The sequence below is a fragment of the Vanessa cardui genome, chromosome 12, assembly GCF_905220365.1.
Source record: "Vanessa cardui chromosome 12, ilVanCard2.1, whole genome shotgun sequence".
Lineage (NCBI taxonomy): Eukaryota > Metazoa > Arthropoda > Insecta > Lepidoptera > Nymphalidae > Vanessa > Vanessa cardui.
In genome coordinates this window covers 11,244,894-11,266,252 of record NC_061134.1, presented here as the reverse complement: position 1 = coordinate 11,266,252, position 21,359 = coordinate 11,244,894, and the positions used below count along the sequence as shown (strand labels likewise).

The following is a 21,359-nucleotide window of genomic DNA, read 5'->3' as shown; positions in this document are numbered from 1 at the left end:
CTCGTTGAAATCAAAAGTCTTTATAAAGCGAATTGTCTTTCATACTCTAAAATAACAACGAATTATCGTATGTATGCAGAATATAATTACTTGCGACGTTGCAACTGGCAGAATAATTTCATCATTATTATTATAGATCTATATTAACTTACATATATGTAAAATATTTGAATAAAGAATATCTGAGAAGTAGTTTTCTATTATTGAAGTTTATAAGTTCAATGCATTTATTTTAAATTATCTGTGTATTTTAAGTATTCGCTGTAAATTTTATTAAGTATATTAAAATAAAAAATAGGACCCAGAGGAGCAGAGTATCAAATATAATCTGCAGAGGTTCAAGCTAGCAAATGGATGAGACGGTAAATTTGTCGAATCCTATTCTAAAGCCATTGAACCTATAACATAGTGGGTCTCTCACGAAACTTTGTGTTTAATCAAATCATTTTTTAAATTTCGAATCTTATGACAGGGTTTGTTTTGTTTTTTATTCATATTAAAACTGCAAGGCACACATCTACATTTGACACAAAAATAATAAAACCTTTTTTTAAATTATTTTTTAATATTAAATAGTATCCATTAGTTCAGTTAGAATTGGAGTTTGTTGAAAACAATTTACCTTAATTTTGTTTTAATTTTATTTCTGGAGCTCTTCAAAATGAGACCATAACCAATTTATTTATATACAGCTATGATCCCATAATTACTGGGATAAAACCGGCTAACGCTATTAATATGTATATGATATGATCTGTTAGTGATAATCACGATCATAATGCTAATACTAACAGTCATATCAAACCATAATCTCATCACATAGTTCTGAAGACAAATAGGAATGGAGATAGGTTGAATTTATCGCACCGTTTCAAATCTACGTGATCCGACTTCAGATGCAAGCATAGCTAATAATGTCTTACTCATACAAAACCTTTATTTAAAACACGCTTTGTTGTCTATTTATAGATAAGTGTGTTTTTATTTATGTTATGATTTATTGCGACTGGTTTCGGACGCATGGATTATTAATACAGACTGAGTAATATCGCATGAAATTTTAATGATGATGTCGAGCTGAGTTTTGTGCAAGCACAGATGCATTCTCTTACTCTGATAACCAGATGGGACAGCAATCTTATTACAGTAAGAGTTCAGGTGTCGTACCACAACTTTGCTTAACGAGGCACGGATGTGTTCTTTCCTAAACTGTGGGTTGTTCCCAGCTCTTGCAATTTTCCTATAATTTTTTACAGGCCGAATACGGTGTTTAAACCCAGAAATTCGAGGATTTCGAATTTTAAATTAGTTTTTACACTACAGACGCAGGCAGATTATGAAACTCAAATATGTGTAGTTAGTTTAACATTTTTTTTTATATTTATTACAAAAATTACCTCTACATATATGATTGATGAAAAAGTGTAACTACTGTCCACTGTCCAGTCTTCTCGTTATTATCAGTAGTATATGGATTCCAAAATAGTGGATCAATGTAAATGTATCTCATAAAAAATACGCTTATAAAGTATTCCTAAGAGCCATTTGAATGAAGTGTATTTTTGATTCAATGCGCGTATGCAACATATTCGTTTGATCGACAATAAGCGCTCTCATCCGCTGTAGCTCGATTGAATAATCAGCAACATACGTGATACTGCACCCACCTTCGCTAATAATACGGAATGAATACATTGATGTCAAATCAAATGTCCAAATCGTTATATTATTTTACTACGGGTGCAATGCTGATACTAAATATACTACAGATTTTTTCTTGTTTTTTTACTGTATTGTCCACGTGTTACGTATAAAAATCTTCCTCTGGAATCACCCTATCTATTAAAAAAACTGCATCAAAATCCGTTGCGTAATTTGAGAGATCTAAGCATACATAGGGACTGATAGCGGTAAGCGACTTTGTTTTATACTATGTAATTATATAGATAAAACCATAACAAATGACCTACTCCTCCTCATTCTTTGTGGAGAAGATTTGGAGCTTATTCCAACACTATGTTCCAAAGCAGGCTTATGGATTAACACGTAGAATTTCATTGTAATTAAGCACATGCAGGTTACCACACGATGTTTATCTTCATCATCAACATAAAAAATCTGATATACCTAAACTATAAATCAAGTTAAAGATGGAAATCTAGTGGTACTTATCTGGGCTTGAACCAGCAATCTTAGTTACAGATTCACGCGTTTTAACCCGTCAGCCATCTCGGCTTAATACGTAATCCACTTCTAGTTTAGATTCTAGAACATAACTAAGTGCACTTATCGCCTCGATTCAAGATGTCGCAGTGGTTGTAACACGTGATTATTAACCGAAGTTTAAACCTCCGCAAGATGAGTTTAGTTTCGGTTAATTGATTTCGTACTCAGCATTATGTTAACGCAATATAGTGTACACTATGAATATGAATATTATATAAAATTTAAAAATCGAATTCGAAATAGATAATAAATTTTTGAGTCTATAACAATAGGATTATTGTTCTATTCTAAGGAACAACATAATAAATATTACAAATAAAAAAAAATATCGAACGTTATTACATTTCTAAATCAATACGAAATTGATTAATATAAATCAAATAAATTAATACTGTACCGTAATAAACATAAATATATTTGTAATAAACAATGAAATCAGTAGATGAATGAATCCTGCGTCGTATTAATCAGAGTATATTAAATTATCCTTTGAATTAAAATATCAGGGAGAGGATTGACAATTAAAATATTATATCTTTGTTTTTATATAACAATATGCGTGGTTATATATGTATAGTAATAATGTATGTTTAGTAATTCATACGAAGATTATTATTCGTCCGTTGTAATGTTTTATGAAAGATATTTATTAATGTATGAGTATATTGTCTTTGTGTGTTAATTCTTATAATTCTAGGTTATTTTAAGTAAACCTGAAAAACCACGTAAATATATAGATTTGGCATTTAAATCTTCTAATTTTTTTTTAATAATCATTAGAAATACGTCAATTAAAAAGGTCTTATTACTATAATAAATTATGGTATATTTAATATATATTTTAGCTTAACTATTACGTAGTTTAAATTGAAAATTTTACGAAACATGTATAAATCATTGCACTGCATTTATAGATTACAATTAGATAAAACAAAATCCATTTAAAACGAATCAGTAAAAGTGTCGATTGGAAAATTTGAAGCAATCATGGACTAGAAGTTTTAGGTTTTTAGATAACAATCGGTCATTAATTCGAGGCTTCGTTGAGTCTAGATAATGGAAGTCTATGGTAACCGGTTTAAAACTTGAAGTACCAACTGATCATTGGTGCAACTTTCTCTAAATTCACGTTGGCGAGTTATTTTTGGACGGCGAGAGTATACATCTAGACTAGCATTAATGAATGCAATTGTGTCTGCGGAGGTTTGCGCAAAAAGTTTGCGGCTTAAAGGAGTTTTTATATGTCTTTTGTAGTAATCGTTTTCAAACTGTAATGTTGACGTTGCGAATTGTCTAATCAAATGCTAAAATTAAAGTTATTCGAAACGTTTCAGTAGACTTTAGACACCAAAAATTGATGCAATGTTTTTTCTTATAAAATGTAAGAATGGACGATAAATATTACTCAACTAAAATCGATATCATAGTAGTGCAATAGTGGAATCTTGTTGCGAGTTGCTCAATTATTTTAGTCGAGTTTTAACTCGGAATCTAGTATGTCTAGAAGTGTGTTCCTTAATTATTGGCTTCTATAAAAGGATTGGTGCATGATTAACTAACAAATTAAATGAATTTAAACTAACTTAAAATATTTCAGAAATTACTTAGAAACTTAGAAAAACTGATTCAATTCAAACGTTTTAAAATGCAGAGAGAAATAAAGATGTCAATTTTAAATAATGGTATAAAAAGCATACATTAATTTTATAGAAAACAAAATATTACTTCATAAATTAATATCACATAATGTTAACAATCTGTAAATTTTTAGAATAAAGCTTGGAATATATTCCAACACGCTGTTCCAATGCGGCTTGGTGGAATACATATGTAGCAGATTTTCTTTAAAATTAGACACATGCAGGTTTCCTCGCGATGTTTTCTTCACGATAGAGCGTGAGATGAATTATAAACACAAATTAAGTACATGAATATTCAATAGTGATTGCCTGGGTTTGAACCTGCAGTCGTCTTTAAAGATGTACGCGTTCTAGCCTCACTTTTGTTTTTATATTATTAGCCAAGCTGTTTTTGTAATGTGTTCAAGGCGTAAGATGATTTAATAATATATTAAGATAGTTGGTGGTAGGGCTTTGTGTATGTCCCGCCTGGGTAGGTACCATCCACTCATTAGATATTCTACTGCTAAACGACAGTACGCAGTATTGTTGTGTCTGGTTTAAAGGGTGAGTGAGCCAGTGTAACTACAGGCACAAGGGACATAGCATCTTAGTTTCCAAGGTTGGTGGCGCATTGAAGATGCAAGGAATAGTTAATATTTCTTACAGCGTCATTGTCTATGGGTGATGGTGACCACTTACCATCAGCTGGTCCATATGCTCGTCCACAAACCTATTCCATAAAAAAGATGCTTACCGATTAAAAAACAAAAAATTACACTGGCTCACTCACCCTTTAAACCAGACACAACAATACTGCGTACTGTCGTTTAGCAGTAGAATATCTAATGAGTGGATGGTACCTACCCAGGCGGGACATACACAAAGCCCTACCACCAACTATCTTAATATATTATTAAATCATCTTACGCCTTGAACACATTACAAAAACAGCTTGGCTAATAATATAAAAACAAAAGTGAGGCTAGAACGCGTACATCTTTAAAGACGACTGCAGGTTCAAACCCAGGCAATCACTATTGAATATTCATGTACTTAATTTGTGTTTATAATTCATCTCACGCTCTATCGTGAAGAAAACATCGCGAGGAAACCTGCATGTGTCTAATTTTAAAGAAAATCTGCTACATATGTATTCCACCAAGCCGCATTGGAACAGCGTGTTGGAATATATTCCAAGCTTTATTCTAAAAATTTACAGATTGTTAACATTATGTGATATTAATTTATGAAGTAATATTTTGTTTTCTATAAAATTAATGTATGCTTCACTTAATTGTAAAATGACGATTCAAAAGTGCTTATAAAAGCCTACTTGAATAAAGTTTATTTTGATTTTGATTTTGATTTTGATTATGCTTACCGATTCTTGGTAAAACGTGAGCATGGTGACGCATGATTGGCAGAGCAAGGGGTCCGGGTATCTCGCTGAATTTCTTGTAAGTGGTCGAAAGAGCCGGGGCGGCTACATTACGACGCTGAGGTGAGGTTGAGGTTCTTGGAGCCGACGTCGTTGAGATTTGGCGCCGGGATGGGCGGGAAATACTGTGTATGAAATATACTTTAAAGTTAATTCAATTTTAAAAGAAAAACAAAATACATTTACAGTTTTAGGGGATTATTAAGTATAAGATATAAAGTAGCCTGGGACGTTCATTGTGAAATGACGTTCATGAAATTCGGTTGATTGCTACATCACCAGTATAATGTTAGTACATATCCGTGCTATAAAAGATTATGATGTTGGTGTAAGTTGAAAAAAAATGTTTTCTGCTTGTCCCTCCAGGAGGAGGATTTTCCATTTTTAAAAATCATTTACCGATTGATGTATATGTTTATTTATTTATTTAAGATTCACCAGTGGTAAATACATCAACACGTACAAAGGTATACAATTTTAATACAACTTAAAACTAAATGCATTACCTATTAAGGTGAATACCACTTGCAAAGATATAGTTGGAGATGACAAACTTACAAATAATTAATTGTTAGTAAATCAAGGTTAATTAAAAATGACAAGATTTAACAATAATAGTAAAATAATAACATACAAACATAAAAAAAATAAAATAAATTAGTTAGCTGACAATTTTGACAATATTTTTTTGTGAAACTTGTTTGAGTTTCCAAAAGGGTCTCCAAATGTTTTAACGAATGTATGAAAAAAATGCGTAAATCATTGAGGCCGTATATTTTTTTATGAAACTTTGCTTAAACGTTATTTTCCCTTAACCCTTCGGGTGCCTGGTGGGTCTGACAGACCCGTCACTTCAAAAAATCAACGATAACTTTTAAATTTTTGTAGCAAACCCGCTGCACTCCCGAGTAGCTTCGCGGTACAAACTAACGGCTATTTTGACTACTCTCCCGCTGTCCACAACGTACACCCATCCGAACAAAACGCATTTTGTGTGCGCTCGGGTCTCAGGGACCCGACCAGGCACGCGGCGTAACTTTTAATCTTTAAGCTATTATTTTTGTTTTGTCTCTTTAATTTATATTGGGTGGTAAATTATTTATGGAAAAATAGTGATGCAATTATAATGACTGGGCGATTAATAAATGATGAAATTCGCCAAGCTTTAGAGAGAAATTTTGAAGAAAATGAAGATCAGGATGTAGTTTTTGATGAAAGTGAAGATGAGTCAGACACATAATTCTGATGTTGACAAGGAAGAAGTAAAAGTCTATAACGAACCAAATAACAGGGATATCATATATACAACCATCAAAATTGATTTATATGTCTCAGCCATTAAGTAATTTTGGTCACAGATCAATATATAAAGTCCTTGATTATTATTTTTGGATTCTCAACACTACTGGCATAAACGCAAAAGTTATTCATATGTTAAACAATTCGGATACTAGAAGGAACTTTATAAAAAAATGGGCATACTGCTCTACATCAGACTGAACGACGTAATAGTTGTAAGATGCAAAATCTTATCTTACTTTACGTAAGAGAATCAGCTCTCATTTAGGGGAACCCTCAGAGCCACCACCCAAAAAACATAATGCTGGTACGAAAAAGCGTTGTTATGTATGTCCTAACCAAAAAGATCACAAGTCTAAATAGATCTATGTGTCTTGCACAAGTCATATTTGCTTGGAACACGAAATTTTTGATTGTCAAAATTGTCACATAAATACAGAATAGTTACAAGCAATACCTTTGTTACTTTTATATCAAAATATAAAAGTTTGTAAGTTGATTAATTAGTGCCTTAAATTAATGTAAAGTTTGATAGTTGACCTCAATTAAAAAAATTAATATTGTCGATTTAAACATAAGTGTTTATTTTTATTACGTAAAATTAGAGACTTTTTAATTTTTTTAATATAACTTTGTAGAAGAACTTTAGCTTATTTTTATTTTTCATTAATATAGCTAAACAGCTCTAAAATAAATATAAACACATTATTTGGCGTTCTGACTAATAAAATAAGTAAAAAACAAGCATTTTGTTACCGGGTCCCACAGACCCACCAGGCACGCCATGTAAGTTTTACCCACCAGGCACCCGAAGGGTTAAAAATGGATTTAACTCTTTCTGTTACAGTTTTTTATCGATTGAACTAATTTGGTTAATGGATTATTTTGTAATTATATAGATCATAGATTATTTAATGTTATATTGTCCTGGGATTGTATTGTATGTCTTTATTTAAGGTACATTACTGTTTAGCTACTAAGGTGGGCCATTCCACGTTGTATTTTATCATCATGCCTCAACAAATGTAACCTTATTTGTATTTATTTTGTTCTCTATATTCTTACAATAGGCATCTCATGCACACAAAGACATTGTAAGTACAAGCATCACTCATACTAATGCACGCTGATAATTTATCATAGAAGGGCGCACCATTGTGCGTCAATAGATCTATAAATATCCTAGGAAAACTTCAATTTGTAGAATACAATACCAGATTTGTACTAAACCAAGCTCATGGAGCTATAGTGGCGTAATGGAATAAGCTTCAAGCCTCAATAAGCTCCAAACCTCCTTAACGCGAGCGGATAACAGCTTATGCTACGTTGTAACGAAATTTAGTTGGAACTTTCAGGCGTGGATTTGCATACGGTGTTAAAAGTTATTTATAAGTACGGTATATCTCTACACTTGTATAATCCCAAAAGTGTATATGTGTGTATATGCTATACTAATAGACGCCCGTGGCTTCGCTCGCCTATTAGGTTGTTGGTTTTCATGTATCAGGCAAAAAAGTAACCTATGTCCTTTCTTAGAGTTCCAGTTTGCTTCATTTTTTTATGATATAATTTGGCGGACGAGCATATGGGCCACCTGATGGTAAGTGGTCACCATCACCCATAGACAATGACGTTGTAAGAAATATTACAATTTTACATCGTCAATGTGCCACCAACCTTGGGAACTAAGATGTCATGTTGTGCCTGTAGTTACACTGGCTCACTCACCCTTCAAACCGGAACACAACAATACTGAGTACTGTTATTTGGCAGTAGAATAACTGATGAGTGGGTGGTACCTACCCAGACGGGCTTGCACAAAGCCCTATCACCAAGTAAATATACCAAATTTCGTCAAATTCGGTTCAGCGGTTTGGTCGTGAAAGAACGACAGATAGGCAGAGTCTCTTTTACTTTATAATATAAATATAGATTAACTAGTTTTAGTATGCTAGAAAGAGTTATACATTTAACGCTTCAAATTATATGCAATCCATTTTGAACTATATGTTGGATGGTCAGCAAAAAAAAATTTTGCACATAAAGAAATAAAAAATACGATTTCACGTGGTGGTAGGGTTTTGTGTAAGTCCGTCTGGGTAGGTACCATAACCTCATCAAATATCCTACCGTCAAACAGCAATAGTGTTAGTGAGACAGTAAAATGACAACAAGAGTTATAACATCTTATTTTCGTCTAGTTAGAAAGGTTGGTGACGTAATGTTTATGTAAGGAATGGTTAATATTTAATACATATAAATACGATCCTATAAATTAATAAGTTCAATTGTTATTATTTATAAATAAAAGTAAATAACTGAGGCTCTAATTGCAGTCGCGTGTTTCCTTGAACCGAATTTCGTAAATCGTTTAACTGTTAATAATGAATAACGCTTCTGATGTCGGTATTAGACAGTTCACATTTCGACTTTATTTTTAATATTTCGAGTACAAATAAAAGCTATTTTTGGTTCGACCTTGTTTAATGTAAGTTAAATATTATAATTTATTGTACTCGTATTTTAGAAACGTTTCTTTGAATTAAACCAACATTCTAACGATTCTTCGTATTAAACAAATATTCTTTTACGTTTTTATTTTTCGAACACAGTGATATATTTAAGTTTTTTTCGTAAGATTTATACAATTCTGTAAAATAAAATACGGCGTATTCTCTGTTTGCCGGTCTGAAGTTGGCTCTCCTTCAGAATCTTGAGACATTAACTGTATTTGTGCAGCCACTCGTAACTAATTTCATTGTCTTTGCTTAGATTGTACATATTGTATAATTGAGATACATAGGTTATTATTGATGTAGAAATTTCATGAAATTATAATAGTGCGACTTATATTATATGATTTTATAAAAAGTCAATAATATCGTAACCTGTTTCAGTTTGCACATAATTTAACCATTGAACAAATGTATCAAGATTATAACAAAGTATATTTTTGATACATATGTATTTTGACATTAAGGATAGCCTTAGGTTAGACATAAATGATTAATAATTGAAGCTATTCTACAATTGAAATCGCAATTAAGCAAATTGCTGGCGTACTCTATTATTTACGTTATTATATATCAACGTCTTTGCCTTTTATTTTGCAATGATTTTTTCGTTTAATTATATGTAGAATGTATTGTTTTCACAGAAAGAACACAATGTGTCACAATAAGAATATAAGAATCTTTATTTCAGTGAGTTTGCCTTCCAGAATGTAAACAAAACAAATAATCTAAATATACATTTTCGAGTCGAGATGGCCCAGTGGTTAGAACGCGTGCATTTTAACCGATGATTGCGGGTTCAAACCCAGGCAAGCACCGCTGATTCCTGTGCTTAATTTGTCTTTATAATTCTTCTCGTGCTCAGCGGTGAAGGAAAACATCGTCAGGAAACCTGCATGTGACAAATTTCATAGAAATTCTGCTACATTTGTATTCCACCAACCCGCATTGGAACAGCGCGGTGGAATATGTTCCACACCTTCTCCTAAAAGGGAGAGGAGGCCTTTAGCCCAGCAGTGGGAATTTACAGGCTGTTGCTGTTGTTGTTGTATGTAAAGCACAATTAAATTAAGAAAAAAAAAGAATTCTAGTTAGCAATAAATTCGTGTCGTAATTGTGCATTTTTAAATTCTATATAACAGATGATTGGGATTTATTTAACCACTATGGATGCTACTTATTTGAAATGAAGTTTATTTTATTTTTATTTCGAATGTCACTAGTCAAAGATAACCTTCTTCAGATTCGCAGATTAGTTCGCTGCTTCATTCCAGATTGATAGACAGTTAAGAATGTCTTCAATGCTTGCTTCGTCACGACGACGTCACAATATTTTATCATATTAATATCTAAAAAGCGCGCGAAACTGAATTTAACCGCCATTAATGAAACTGAAACGCCCAATGATATTCTAATAAACAGATATGTTATTTACATTTCGTTACAATTAAAAATGATAGCTTGATAAAAACAATAAGTAAAAGGGATAAATAGATGTTTTAATTACGCAAAACGTATTACTACGTAATTATGATGTATTATAACGTATTACTACGTAAAACGACTAAAGGCAAACGTCCCAATTAGGACGTTTTCTAGTCTTCACTTTTTGTGCGTTATTAACATATCTGTTTACTAAAACATAATTTTTTTAGTGACATTCTCTGATTAATAACTTATTTTGTTATATATAACTTTGTTCAAGGTCGTCTCGTATCTTCTACGTATTCTTGTATTGTTATGTTTAGGTTTGAAGGATGAGTAAGCGTTATAGCACGCAAACGAGACGTAACCCGTCTTCGTTCCCAGGGTTGGCGCGTGATGGTGCAGAACAGGTTAATATTTTTTTTACCGCCAATGTCTATTTGCAGAGGTAATTTGCTATGCGGTGCTGGTGGTTTAATTTGCACGTATACCTCATTAAATATTTAAAAAAAGAATTAGACTATTTAAAAGAAGATTTTTTTTAAACAATGCAGTTAATAAATAAGGCAAAGTTTTTTTTATATGTTATTATTATTACTTATTTAAAAAAAAGTAAATAACGTAATTAATTATGAGATTCCCTCTCATATGTCAATGTAAGGAATAATACAGATGTTTAAATTATTTTATTACAAAATGCCAAGAATTTAAAAAAAGATAAACTTAATATTTATTACAATTGTACTGCATCAGAGGGTGCTTTACGATCGAAATATTTTTTTTAACTTAATCATTTTTTGATTTCAGCAGAGTATAAATTAATACATAATTAATATTATATTTATTTACTTAATTATATATCAATAAACTTGAAGAACGACAAAGTTAGAAGTGTATAATATACAATCGTTTCTAAATATTTGTCAAACTAACCAAAATTGCAATAATCTATTGCAGCGTCAGATAGATAATAAAAACGCGTTTGTCGTTCAATCGAGAAAATACAATGACAAAGAATGCAAAGTAGGTGCAGTAGATAATTAATAGCTTTTATAAATAAATAGTGGCGAATAAAAATACCGTTGCATAAATGCAAGCGATTAAGAAACTCGAGTAAATATTTACTTTAATATGCTAGGCATGCTATTGTTCGAATTAATTTTAATGTTTTTATTTCGGAAGCCAGTTTAAAAGCGCATTGCTTTGCCAATTAGTACTTTTATTTGTACTGTATTGCATTGGGTTAAGGTTGAATTTGGTTTGACAGATTTTATAAAAACACGTACTGCGTAGAATGTGGTCCATAATGAATGCTAACTCGATACGAAGTCTGATGCAGCCAAGTTCAAGGACAAAAGAAAAAACAATTAAATGCATATTGCGTGTTGATAGATTATGTGTTTTATATTGATGGTAATAAAGTTTTATATGCCTTAACATGAGTACTGTATATATTGGTTTTAAATTGGCAAGATTAGTTTTTATTGTTTAAATTATTAACAAGCTCTGTAAGCTTTATAAAAATGTTGAGCTTCTAACCCTTTTAGCCTTATATTTAACGTATAGACGCGTGTATAGACACGCGATCTTAGTTGTTCGGAAAGAAATTAAAACGTTTGACTGCGCCGATGTAGTTTATGAACAAACTAGCGACCCTCCCCAGATTCGCTCCGGTGCAAGTTTGATACTAAATTTAGAATTTGTTTATTTACGACATCATATTAGACACTTCTAAAATTATCAGCGTTTCTTTACTATATTGTCCATATATTATAAACAAAAACCTTCCTCACGAATCATTCTATCTTTAAAAAAAACACCGCATCAAAATCCGTTTCGTAGTTCTAAATATTTAACCGTACATAGGGATATAGGGACGGATATAGCGACTTTTTAGTGATGTAAACTACTGATATGAGAATATGAGAACAGCTCGTTATAGGGCCCAGCATGGGAGGGACCCCAGATGAATCCTTCCGTTTTATTGGATAGTGATACTAGTATGATCCCTTGACGTGTCCTATCAGTTCCGAAGATCGTCATCAATCCATATCCAATCAAACATATCCAGAGCTTTATTGGGTAATTTCACAAACGCCTGCCCATTTATGGTTTAATTAAAAGTTTGTCTTGCGTAAATAATATATGGAAATATAAATATTGCGCGGTTACTTCATATAGTTTTACACGTGCGATCGTCTCAAAGGAAGGACTTGCGTAGGCCGATAGTATAGTTTATCAGATGACTTAGAACATAGTGTTGTCATCTTATTTCGTTTGCATCGAAAACGTTTTACTGCAACATTACGTTAACTATATCGTAATATTATTTACGTAATCATATAATGCCTTCAACACAATTCGAAATTTAATTTTAATTTTATTGATATTTCTTGTATTGAATTTTTTTTTGATCTTTAGGCGTTTCTGTTACTAAAGTGTATTGCAAATTGCAATACAATTCCAAGGTCCAAGTGTTTCAACTGCAAATGGAATAAAAAGTAGTTTTGAGTACGAGATGATTATTTGCATCGTTTGTTCACTTGACCTTGAAATTGTTGAGGCGGTCCCGGCCTGTCAATACATTTAGGGTTTACAGCTAAGGCCTGCTGTTCTTAGAGAATCAGTGTCAGCCCATTAAGTAAAGTAAAGTAACAGCCTGTAAATTTCCCACTGCTGGGATAAAGCCTCCTCTTCCATTAAGGAGAGGGTTTGGAACATATACCACCACGCTGTTCCAATGCGGGTTAGTAGAATGCACATATGGCAGAATTTTGATGGAAATAGATGCAGATCATGCAGGTTTCCTCACGATGTTTTCCTTCATCGCCGAGCACGAGACGAATTAAAAACACAAATTAAGCACATATATATAGTGATGCTTGCCTGGGTTTGAACCCGCAATCATCGGTTAAGATGCACGCGTACTAACCACTGGGCCGTCTCAGCTCATTAAGTGTCTTGCCTTTATCACAAGCAATTTCGCGAAGCTCACTAAAAGTAGGAACGAAGGTGGCAAGACATCTTTTTATTGTAAGAGAACCTTAGCAGAAAGCCTTTCTTTAAATCCTTAGATCAGGAAGACTGTGTGAGCCGAAAGAGCGCCTCATTTCCAAGTGGGCATCTGTGTTTAAAACACACTCATCATTAATTGCCTGAGTGTTAATTTTTTGCTCAGGGAATCGAAATTGTGTTTTAAGGGGGAAATGCTGCCAGCAGCGCTTTTAATTTGAATTTGCATAAAATATATACATTAATGCAAATAATTCTTTTGTGTTTTGTAATTTTTCTCACATTAAGGTAATGTACAGAATTACAATTTTAGCAAAGGAGATTATTTAAATATATAAACGTAATTAGTTCTCAGACTAATTATAGCATCATTTTTTTCTATGACATAATATATTCAATATTTCCTTATAACACTTGAACAGTACCAAATTATAACTGTATATAGCGTTAAAAACAAATACTTTGAGGTATTTTTACAGTAAATATATTAAGGAGAAATCCAGTTAAGTCGAAAGTTCATTGACATCAGTTATGCACATCGGCAATATTACAACGTGACTCGATTGATTAAATAAAAATGCATTTTACAAACAATCAAAATATTTTCATTATAATCAATACAATTAAAATACTTTACAATTAATTTAGAAAGAACCAATATATTATGTCTATACGTACATGTAAGGTCTAAGCTTTAAATGTGTCAAAAAAAATAAGTTTTTTTTTAAATGTGTACATTCAATTTTTTTTGACAACTACAATATTTTTATTATCTGTATATTTAAAAAAGAAATAAAATTGCTTATTCTTCTCTATAACGTAAATAAAACAATATATTATATGTTAATATATGCAATTTACATTAACCACATTCCACAGCTTAATTATAAACAATCGCAGTCCCTACATGACAATATACAGAAATTAATATAAAAATCCTTTAGCAATATGTAAGGTAAGTTATTATGTAAAGAATATAGATAAAAAAGTCATGTATTTTTTTTGTAACTTAAAATGTCAAAATTGTTTGTTTCACTTTTTAATTTTAGTTTCAGGCACATTTAAAAAATATTAAAATATTTAAATTAAAGATTAATAGACTGACTTAATTACTTAGAAGTCATATCTATATAGGCATAACGATTTCTTAGAAAAAAAAAATGTTTTAGATTCATTGCATTCGTATTTCGAAATAAGATAAAATATTTATTTTTTAATTTATGTAAGTAGGTCAATTGGTAATACACGTTATAAATATTATTTTCATTTTTTATTTTTAAATCATAATCAAATATCAGAAACTGATTAATAAAAAATCATGTAAATATCAAAACATACATTAATACTTTTATGCAGATGTAGGCTTTATATGTTAATATATTCTAATCTAACTACGAAACGTGCGAATTTTAAGGTCATGCGCAAAATAACTGACCGCGCATGCGTCACAACTTACAATTCATTTAGACAGCACCGATATATTATATCTATATGTATATGTACTAAGCTTTAAATGGGTCAAAAAAATTAAATATAACGGAGCAGGCATGTCCGAGCGCGTTTTTTAAAAAGCATGACGTCACGAGTGTCAGAGTTTCGATCTTTAACCATCTTCGGTGGTATGAAATAAAACTCAGGAAATAAACCTCTCTGATTTATTCCAATATGAGACGGTCCGATCGCTCCGGCGGCTCGACCAAGTCTGTCGAAACCGGCGGTCGCTTGATCTTTTATAACAAAAATAGGTGGGTAGACTTATTCACTCAAGATAACAGTTGTTTACAAACATTAAATTTTTCAGAGTAATTTAACATTTCAAAATTCACTAAAAATTATTCATTTAACAATGAAATAGTTTTAAATTATTAAAATAATCATTTCTGGACACGTGTTTTTCTTAAATTCGTGGTTCCGCGCCGACACGGCCATTCTGACAGGCGGTGCGCGCTCTGCACCTGCCTAAGTTGTGCGATTGGAAATCTGCGAATCAAAAAACATTTTTGAAGCAGGTATCTGTAAGCAACACATCATGTTGACCTTTGATAATTGTTTTGTAAAACAGTACACAAAGAAATCTCTCATGCACCTTTATTATAATAAATGTGGGCAGATTTTACGCATACTATGCTCATAACTGTTAAAGGTTCTCGTAGATCTGTGGTGTATACATGTCTATACCACGGTCCACAAGGTCTCCCTACGGTATCTCATGGTTCTCTGTGGATACATCAAGGATCCGTGGGTAGCTCGAGGGTAACACGTGGTTAGCTCAGAGGTATCACTCTCCAGACTATGGTATATACATGGCTACTAAAGGTTCTCGTAGATCTGTGGTGTATACATGTCTAACCACGGTCCACAAGGTCTCCCTACGGTATCTCATGGTTCTCTGTGGATACATCAAGGATCCGCGGGTAGCTCAAGGGTAACACGTGGTTAGCTCAGAGGTATCACTCTCCAGATTACGGTATATAAATGGCTACCACGGCTCCACAACGCCTCCCAACGGTATCTCATGGTTCACTTTTGGATACATCAAGGATCCGTGAGTAATACGAGGGTAACACGTGGTTAGCTCAGAGGTATCACTCTCAAACGAGAGTGTACGTGTGTAGTTATGGTTGCATGAGGAATCTCAATGGTAATTAATATTCAAAATTTTTTTTTTTTTTTTTTTTTGTTATTGCTCTTTTTTATTTCTTTAGATTTTAAGAGGTAAGATAAGTAAATTTTGCCTCACAGTTTTATGCGATGATTAGTTCTCGTCGATGCTGACCACTCGCACTGACTGACCAGCTCGTGATATGGACGACAACTCCCACTGTCACGGCCATTCTGCGGGACGGTGCGCGCTCTGCACCGGTCGCGTTTCTGGTTGTGGTGCTCGGCGAAGCTGATCACGAGCGCCCTCTGCCAAGCTGATCACGAACGCCCTCTGCCGACCACCTTCTCCACTGTCTTAATTTTTATGAAACCTGTAAATCTCGAAAGACACACTTAATTAGTCATATCATGTAATAGTGGTTACGTGGACTCTTAGTCTTTATGTTGAAAATAATTAATTTTAGTTTTCTGAGAATAAAAAGATGACTGTTATATTTCGAACAAGGGTCATTCGTTGCTGTAGTTGTGTTATTAGTGACATTCTGCGGGATGGTGCGTGCTCTGCACCAGTCGCATTTCTTGGTCGCCCGGCTGCGGTGCACGACGAAGCTGATCACGAGCGCCCTCTGCCGACCACCTTCGCGATGCGATGCGTTCTTATGAAACCTGTAAATCTCGAAAGACACAATTAATTAATCACATCAAGTAATGGTGGTTACGTGGACTCATTAATCTTTATGCTGAAAATAATTAATTTTAGTTTTCTGAGAATAGAAGCGATGACTGTTTTATTCCGCACAAGAGTCTCTTGTTGCTGTTGTGTGTTGTCAGTGCTGCAAAGTCCTCTGGTTATTAATGTCCATCAGGTTTAAGAAATTCAGGTGGTATGTGATGTTTTCTTTGTGTAATAAGAGAGTGGTGCAACTCCATATACTAGATGCACTGTTCAGTCTCGTAGTTCTTAATAATAATCAAGAACTAATCTTAACTCGTTTTTGAGGGTAGTAATAACTTTTTCCACTTAGCCATTTGCTCGGCTGTTTCCTGACGTGTTGTTTATCTTAGTGTCTCATTTCCCCGCGATATCCATGATCTCCGTGATCCACATGGTCACTTGTTGATTTTTCAATTAAGATGTTCCACACATATGAACAGTATGGCAAATGAGGATGCCCTTGAAGCGTATTGTTCTTAATTGTAGGAAGTAGCCGCCTCAAGTGTTGACGAAGTGGGTACTCCCGCACTAGTCGGCTTTGGAGCTGATGAATGATTTATTGGATCCGTGGCTTGCGGTTCTGCCACATAGATGGGCCCCATTACACCGAAGTTGCTAGTAGATGTACCAAGCAGTAAGTGTGCAGTGCTTAGAGATCTTCTTATCACTTCGCAATATGGTTCTGTCTTGTAGCGATCCTTCTATGACAGGTGGAACCGAAGCTGATGAGGACGTGGCAGAGATCGGAGCTTGTTCCGATCCCACTTCTGATAACGGAGCAGGCATGTCCGAGCGCGTTTTTTAAAAAGCATGACGTCACGAGTGTCAGAGTTTCGATCTTTAACCATCTTCGGTGGTATGAAATAAAACTCAGGAAATAAACCTCTCTGATTTATTCCAATATGAGACGGTCCGATCGCTCCGGCGGCTCGACCAAGTCTGTCGAAACCGGCGGTCGCTTGATCTTTTATAACAAAAATAGGTGGGTAGACTTATTCACTCAAGATAACAGTTGTTTACAAACATTAAATTTTTCAGAGTAATTTAACATTTCAAAATTCACTAAAAATTATTCATTTAACAATGAAATAGTTTTAAATTATTAAAATAATCATTTCTGGACACGTGTTTTTCTTAAATTCGTGGTTCCGCGCCGACAAATATATTTATTAAATAAAAAAAAATATTTTTTTTTTTAGGCAGACAAAATATATCCTTTGTTTTTTTTTTTTTTTTTATATAAAATAAATGTACTTACAAGCAATGACGAGCCAAAACAGTTTTAGACATTTTCACTGAGTTTTCAAATTCACAGAATATGCAACTTACACAGTTACACTGCACTAAGCATTTTGCTTAAAAAAACTTTATTTATTTATGTTGCGGTGTTAACGTTCTCTCACGCGGGTAGGCAATGCGAGCGTCGCGCGCTGCGTATACGATGATAGTGATGTCCGCTCACCGATGTGTATAAATCACGAATGTGTCGATTTTTTGTTCGTTAAACTTTACTATTTAGGGAGGGATACAATTAAAACGATAACACGTTATTAATCATTTGTTAAAAATATTACAATTATGAATACATAATGATTGTTTACTATTGTTGTTTATAAATTCTTTGGAAGCACGTTTTTAACAATGTTAACATTGTTGTTTACTTTTTTATATAAATGCCGAATATTCTTTATAAATAAAGAAACATCAACAATAAGTGTAAACGGCCAGTTAACAATTTAAATTTCGATAATCAATTATATTTTTCTATCATAAACAAGATATGTATTTAAATTATTAAAATTTTTACGTTCGAGATTTTACGCTACAATAATTTATTACTTTTTAAATTATTTAAGTGTACAACACCGCACAAACAAATATAACGTTTTTTTGTAATTCCAAATTTGAAAATAGTTCGACTGCTGTTAATAATTGTTTGATTGATTTTAAAATCGATATCAAAAGTTTATTAGCAGGCATCACTGTGTTTGAACTTTGGACCGTCTTTGTTTACAATTCAATCCTCAATGAATTGCTTCCAAGGATTTAAGTCTCGCCAATTCAACGGGATAACGGCGCTGCTACAGTTTTTATTGTTCATTCATTTTTAATGTACCCACGCATTGTGAAACGAATGCTGATTTTAATTTAGTAATATTTAGTTGCAGAAATGAACTTTGCCCTATTGGCATAGCTAATGCGAATAAATAATATGATGAATTAAATTGGTTAATGTTTAAGTAAAAATGAAACATATTGAGTCCAAATAGCTGGGCTACATAACCTCCTTTAGATTGAATAATAGTCTAATTAAAGAACTAAAAGAAATAAACTCTAAAGTATTACAATGTAGATTTTTATTGTTTATTGGTCCCTAAAGTGAGGAGGCATTATAAGCAATACATTAAAAATAAAACAGTGATTTACTCATTGGAATTGATTGATTCGATACTTTGACACTCATTCAATCTTTTGCTTTGAATACATACAATTATTCCAATTAATGGCAATCGCTGAGATTTTACGATAGTGTTTTTAATTTAAGTTTCGATTTTATATAGAACTGTTCTTTATATTCTTCCATAATTATGCCTCGTAATGTGACAATATATGCCTCGTTATTATGGACATATACGCACAACTTGAACTATGTATGAATGTAGAGGTAGAGGACGACCAAGGAAACGATGGATGGATTGTGTTGCGATGTGGTTAGAAATAATGTTACTTGTGAGATGACGTCTGACAGAGAAGTATGGAAGGAGACATGCTGCGCCGACCCCAAATAAAATTGGGATAAAGGCAGGAGGATGATGATACGTATAATGATAATACAAGGATAAAGTTAGACGAATTTAATATCTTAATGTATCTCTACTAACATATATATTAATATTCATTATTATATATTATAAACAGCTCGCCAGTTGTATATACGTAGGCAGTATTCCGAATGATTTAACAGTAATAAATACATATATAAGTATGTATGTATTAAGAGGTACATATTAGGTTGGGGAAAAAGTCTTTTCGCATATAGTATGTATGAACTTGTAATAAAATCTCTTTGGCTATACCATTTGTATCTGGCTGGTTTTGGTATCATTAAAAAGTTTTAATTTTAAAGAAGGCACTTCCAAATTCAAATTAAGAATTTGTGTGATTTTCATTTGTTTTTGTTGTTGTTAAAATGAGTGAATCTAAAGAAGAAATTCGATACATTTTAAAATTTTACTATAAAAAAGGTAAAAATGCAACTCAAGCCGCGAAAAAAATTTGTGATGTTTATGGACCTAATGCAGTATCTGTGAGAGTAGCGCAAGTTTGGTTTAAGCGTTTTCAAGCCGGCAATTTTGATATCAAAGATGCATCTCGCTCTGGTCGCCCTGTTACGGACAAAATTGATGCCATTTTTGAAAAAGTGGAGCAAGATCAGCATATTAGTAATTACGATGTAGCCGAAGAACTGGCAATTGACTCATTTGAATAAAGATGGGTACACAAAAAAGCTCGATATATGGGTGCCTCATGAACTCACTGAAAGAAACCTAATGAACCGTGTACTCATTTGTGACTCTTTATTACGACGTAATGAAACCGAACCATTTTTGAAGAAGCTGATAACTGGTGATGAAAAGTGGATCACAAACGTCAAGAACGTGCGAAAAAGATCGTGGTCAAAGGCCGGTCAAGCTTCACAGACTGTGGCAAAACCCGGATTAACTCGCAACAAGGTAATGCTGTGTGTATGGTGGGATTGGAAGGGCATCATTCATTATGAGCTGTTACCGCCCGGCAGGACCATCGATTCAGAACTGTATTGTGAACAATTGATGAGATTGAAGCAAGAAATTGAGAGAAAGCGGCCAGAATTGATCAACAGAAGGGGTGTGGTTTTTCACCATGACAACGATAGACCTCACACATCTTTAGCCACTCAACAAAAATTACGAGAGTTTGGCTGGGAGGTATTAATGCATCCGCCGTATAGTCCTGACCTTGCACCTTCAGATTTTCATCTGTTTCGGTCTCTGCAGAATTCCTTAGGCAGTGTCAGGTTAACATCACGAGAGGACTGCCAAAACCACTTGTCGCAGTTTTTCGATCAGAAGCCCCAAAATTTTTACAGCAATGGGATCATGTCACTACCAACAAGATAGCAAAAAGTTATGGAACAAAATGGCACCTACATACTTTAGTCAAATGTGAATAAACTACAAAAAAAACTTTTTGAATTTTCATATAAAATACGAAGAAACTTTTTCCCCAACCTATTATATGACAATAGACTGATCAGATAGAATTTGAACTGCAGCAGTCCTTATTATAGTGTAAGCTGACTACCACACGACGATTAAGTTTATGTTACAAGTAATAATAATAATCAGTCATAATCAATCACACTACATAATCAATTCTTAGAATTTAATTCGCAATATTGTCTTTATTATTCGACGAGCAAACAATCTCTAATCATTTATATGTATGATTATGGCTAGGATTGT

At 33.2% G+C, this 21,359-nt stretch overlaps 1 protein-coding gene across 1 annotated transcript in view; it reads right to left on the bottom strand.

Annotated features, from left to right (window-relative positions):
- The window catches only part of LOC124534322 (probable cytochrome P450 49a1), a 38,283-nt gene extending 19,919 nt beyond the window's left edge, over window positions 1-18,364 (bottom strand). Inside the window, exons 1-2 of the mRNA XM_047110093.1 lie at window positions 18,113-18,364; window positions 5,230-5,411 (exon numbers count right to left, since the gene is read on the bottom strand). Coding sequence (XP_046966049.1) covers window positions 5,230-5,411; window positions 18,113-18,144 — 214 coding nt within the window. The 5' untranslated portion in view covers window positions 18,145-18,364. The remainder of the gene's footprint in view (window positions 1-5,229; window positions 5,412-18,112) is intronic.
- Between the last annotated feature and the right edge of the window lie 2,995 nt (window positions 18,365-21,359).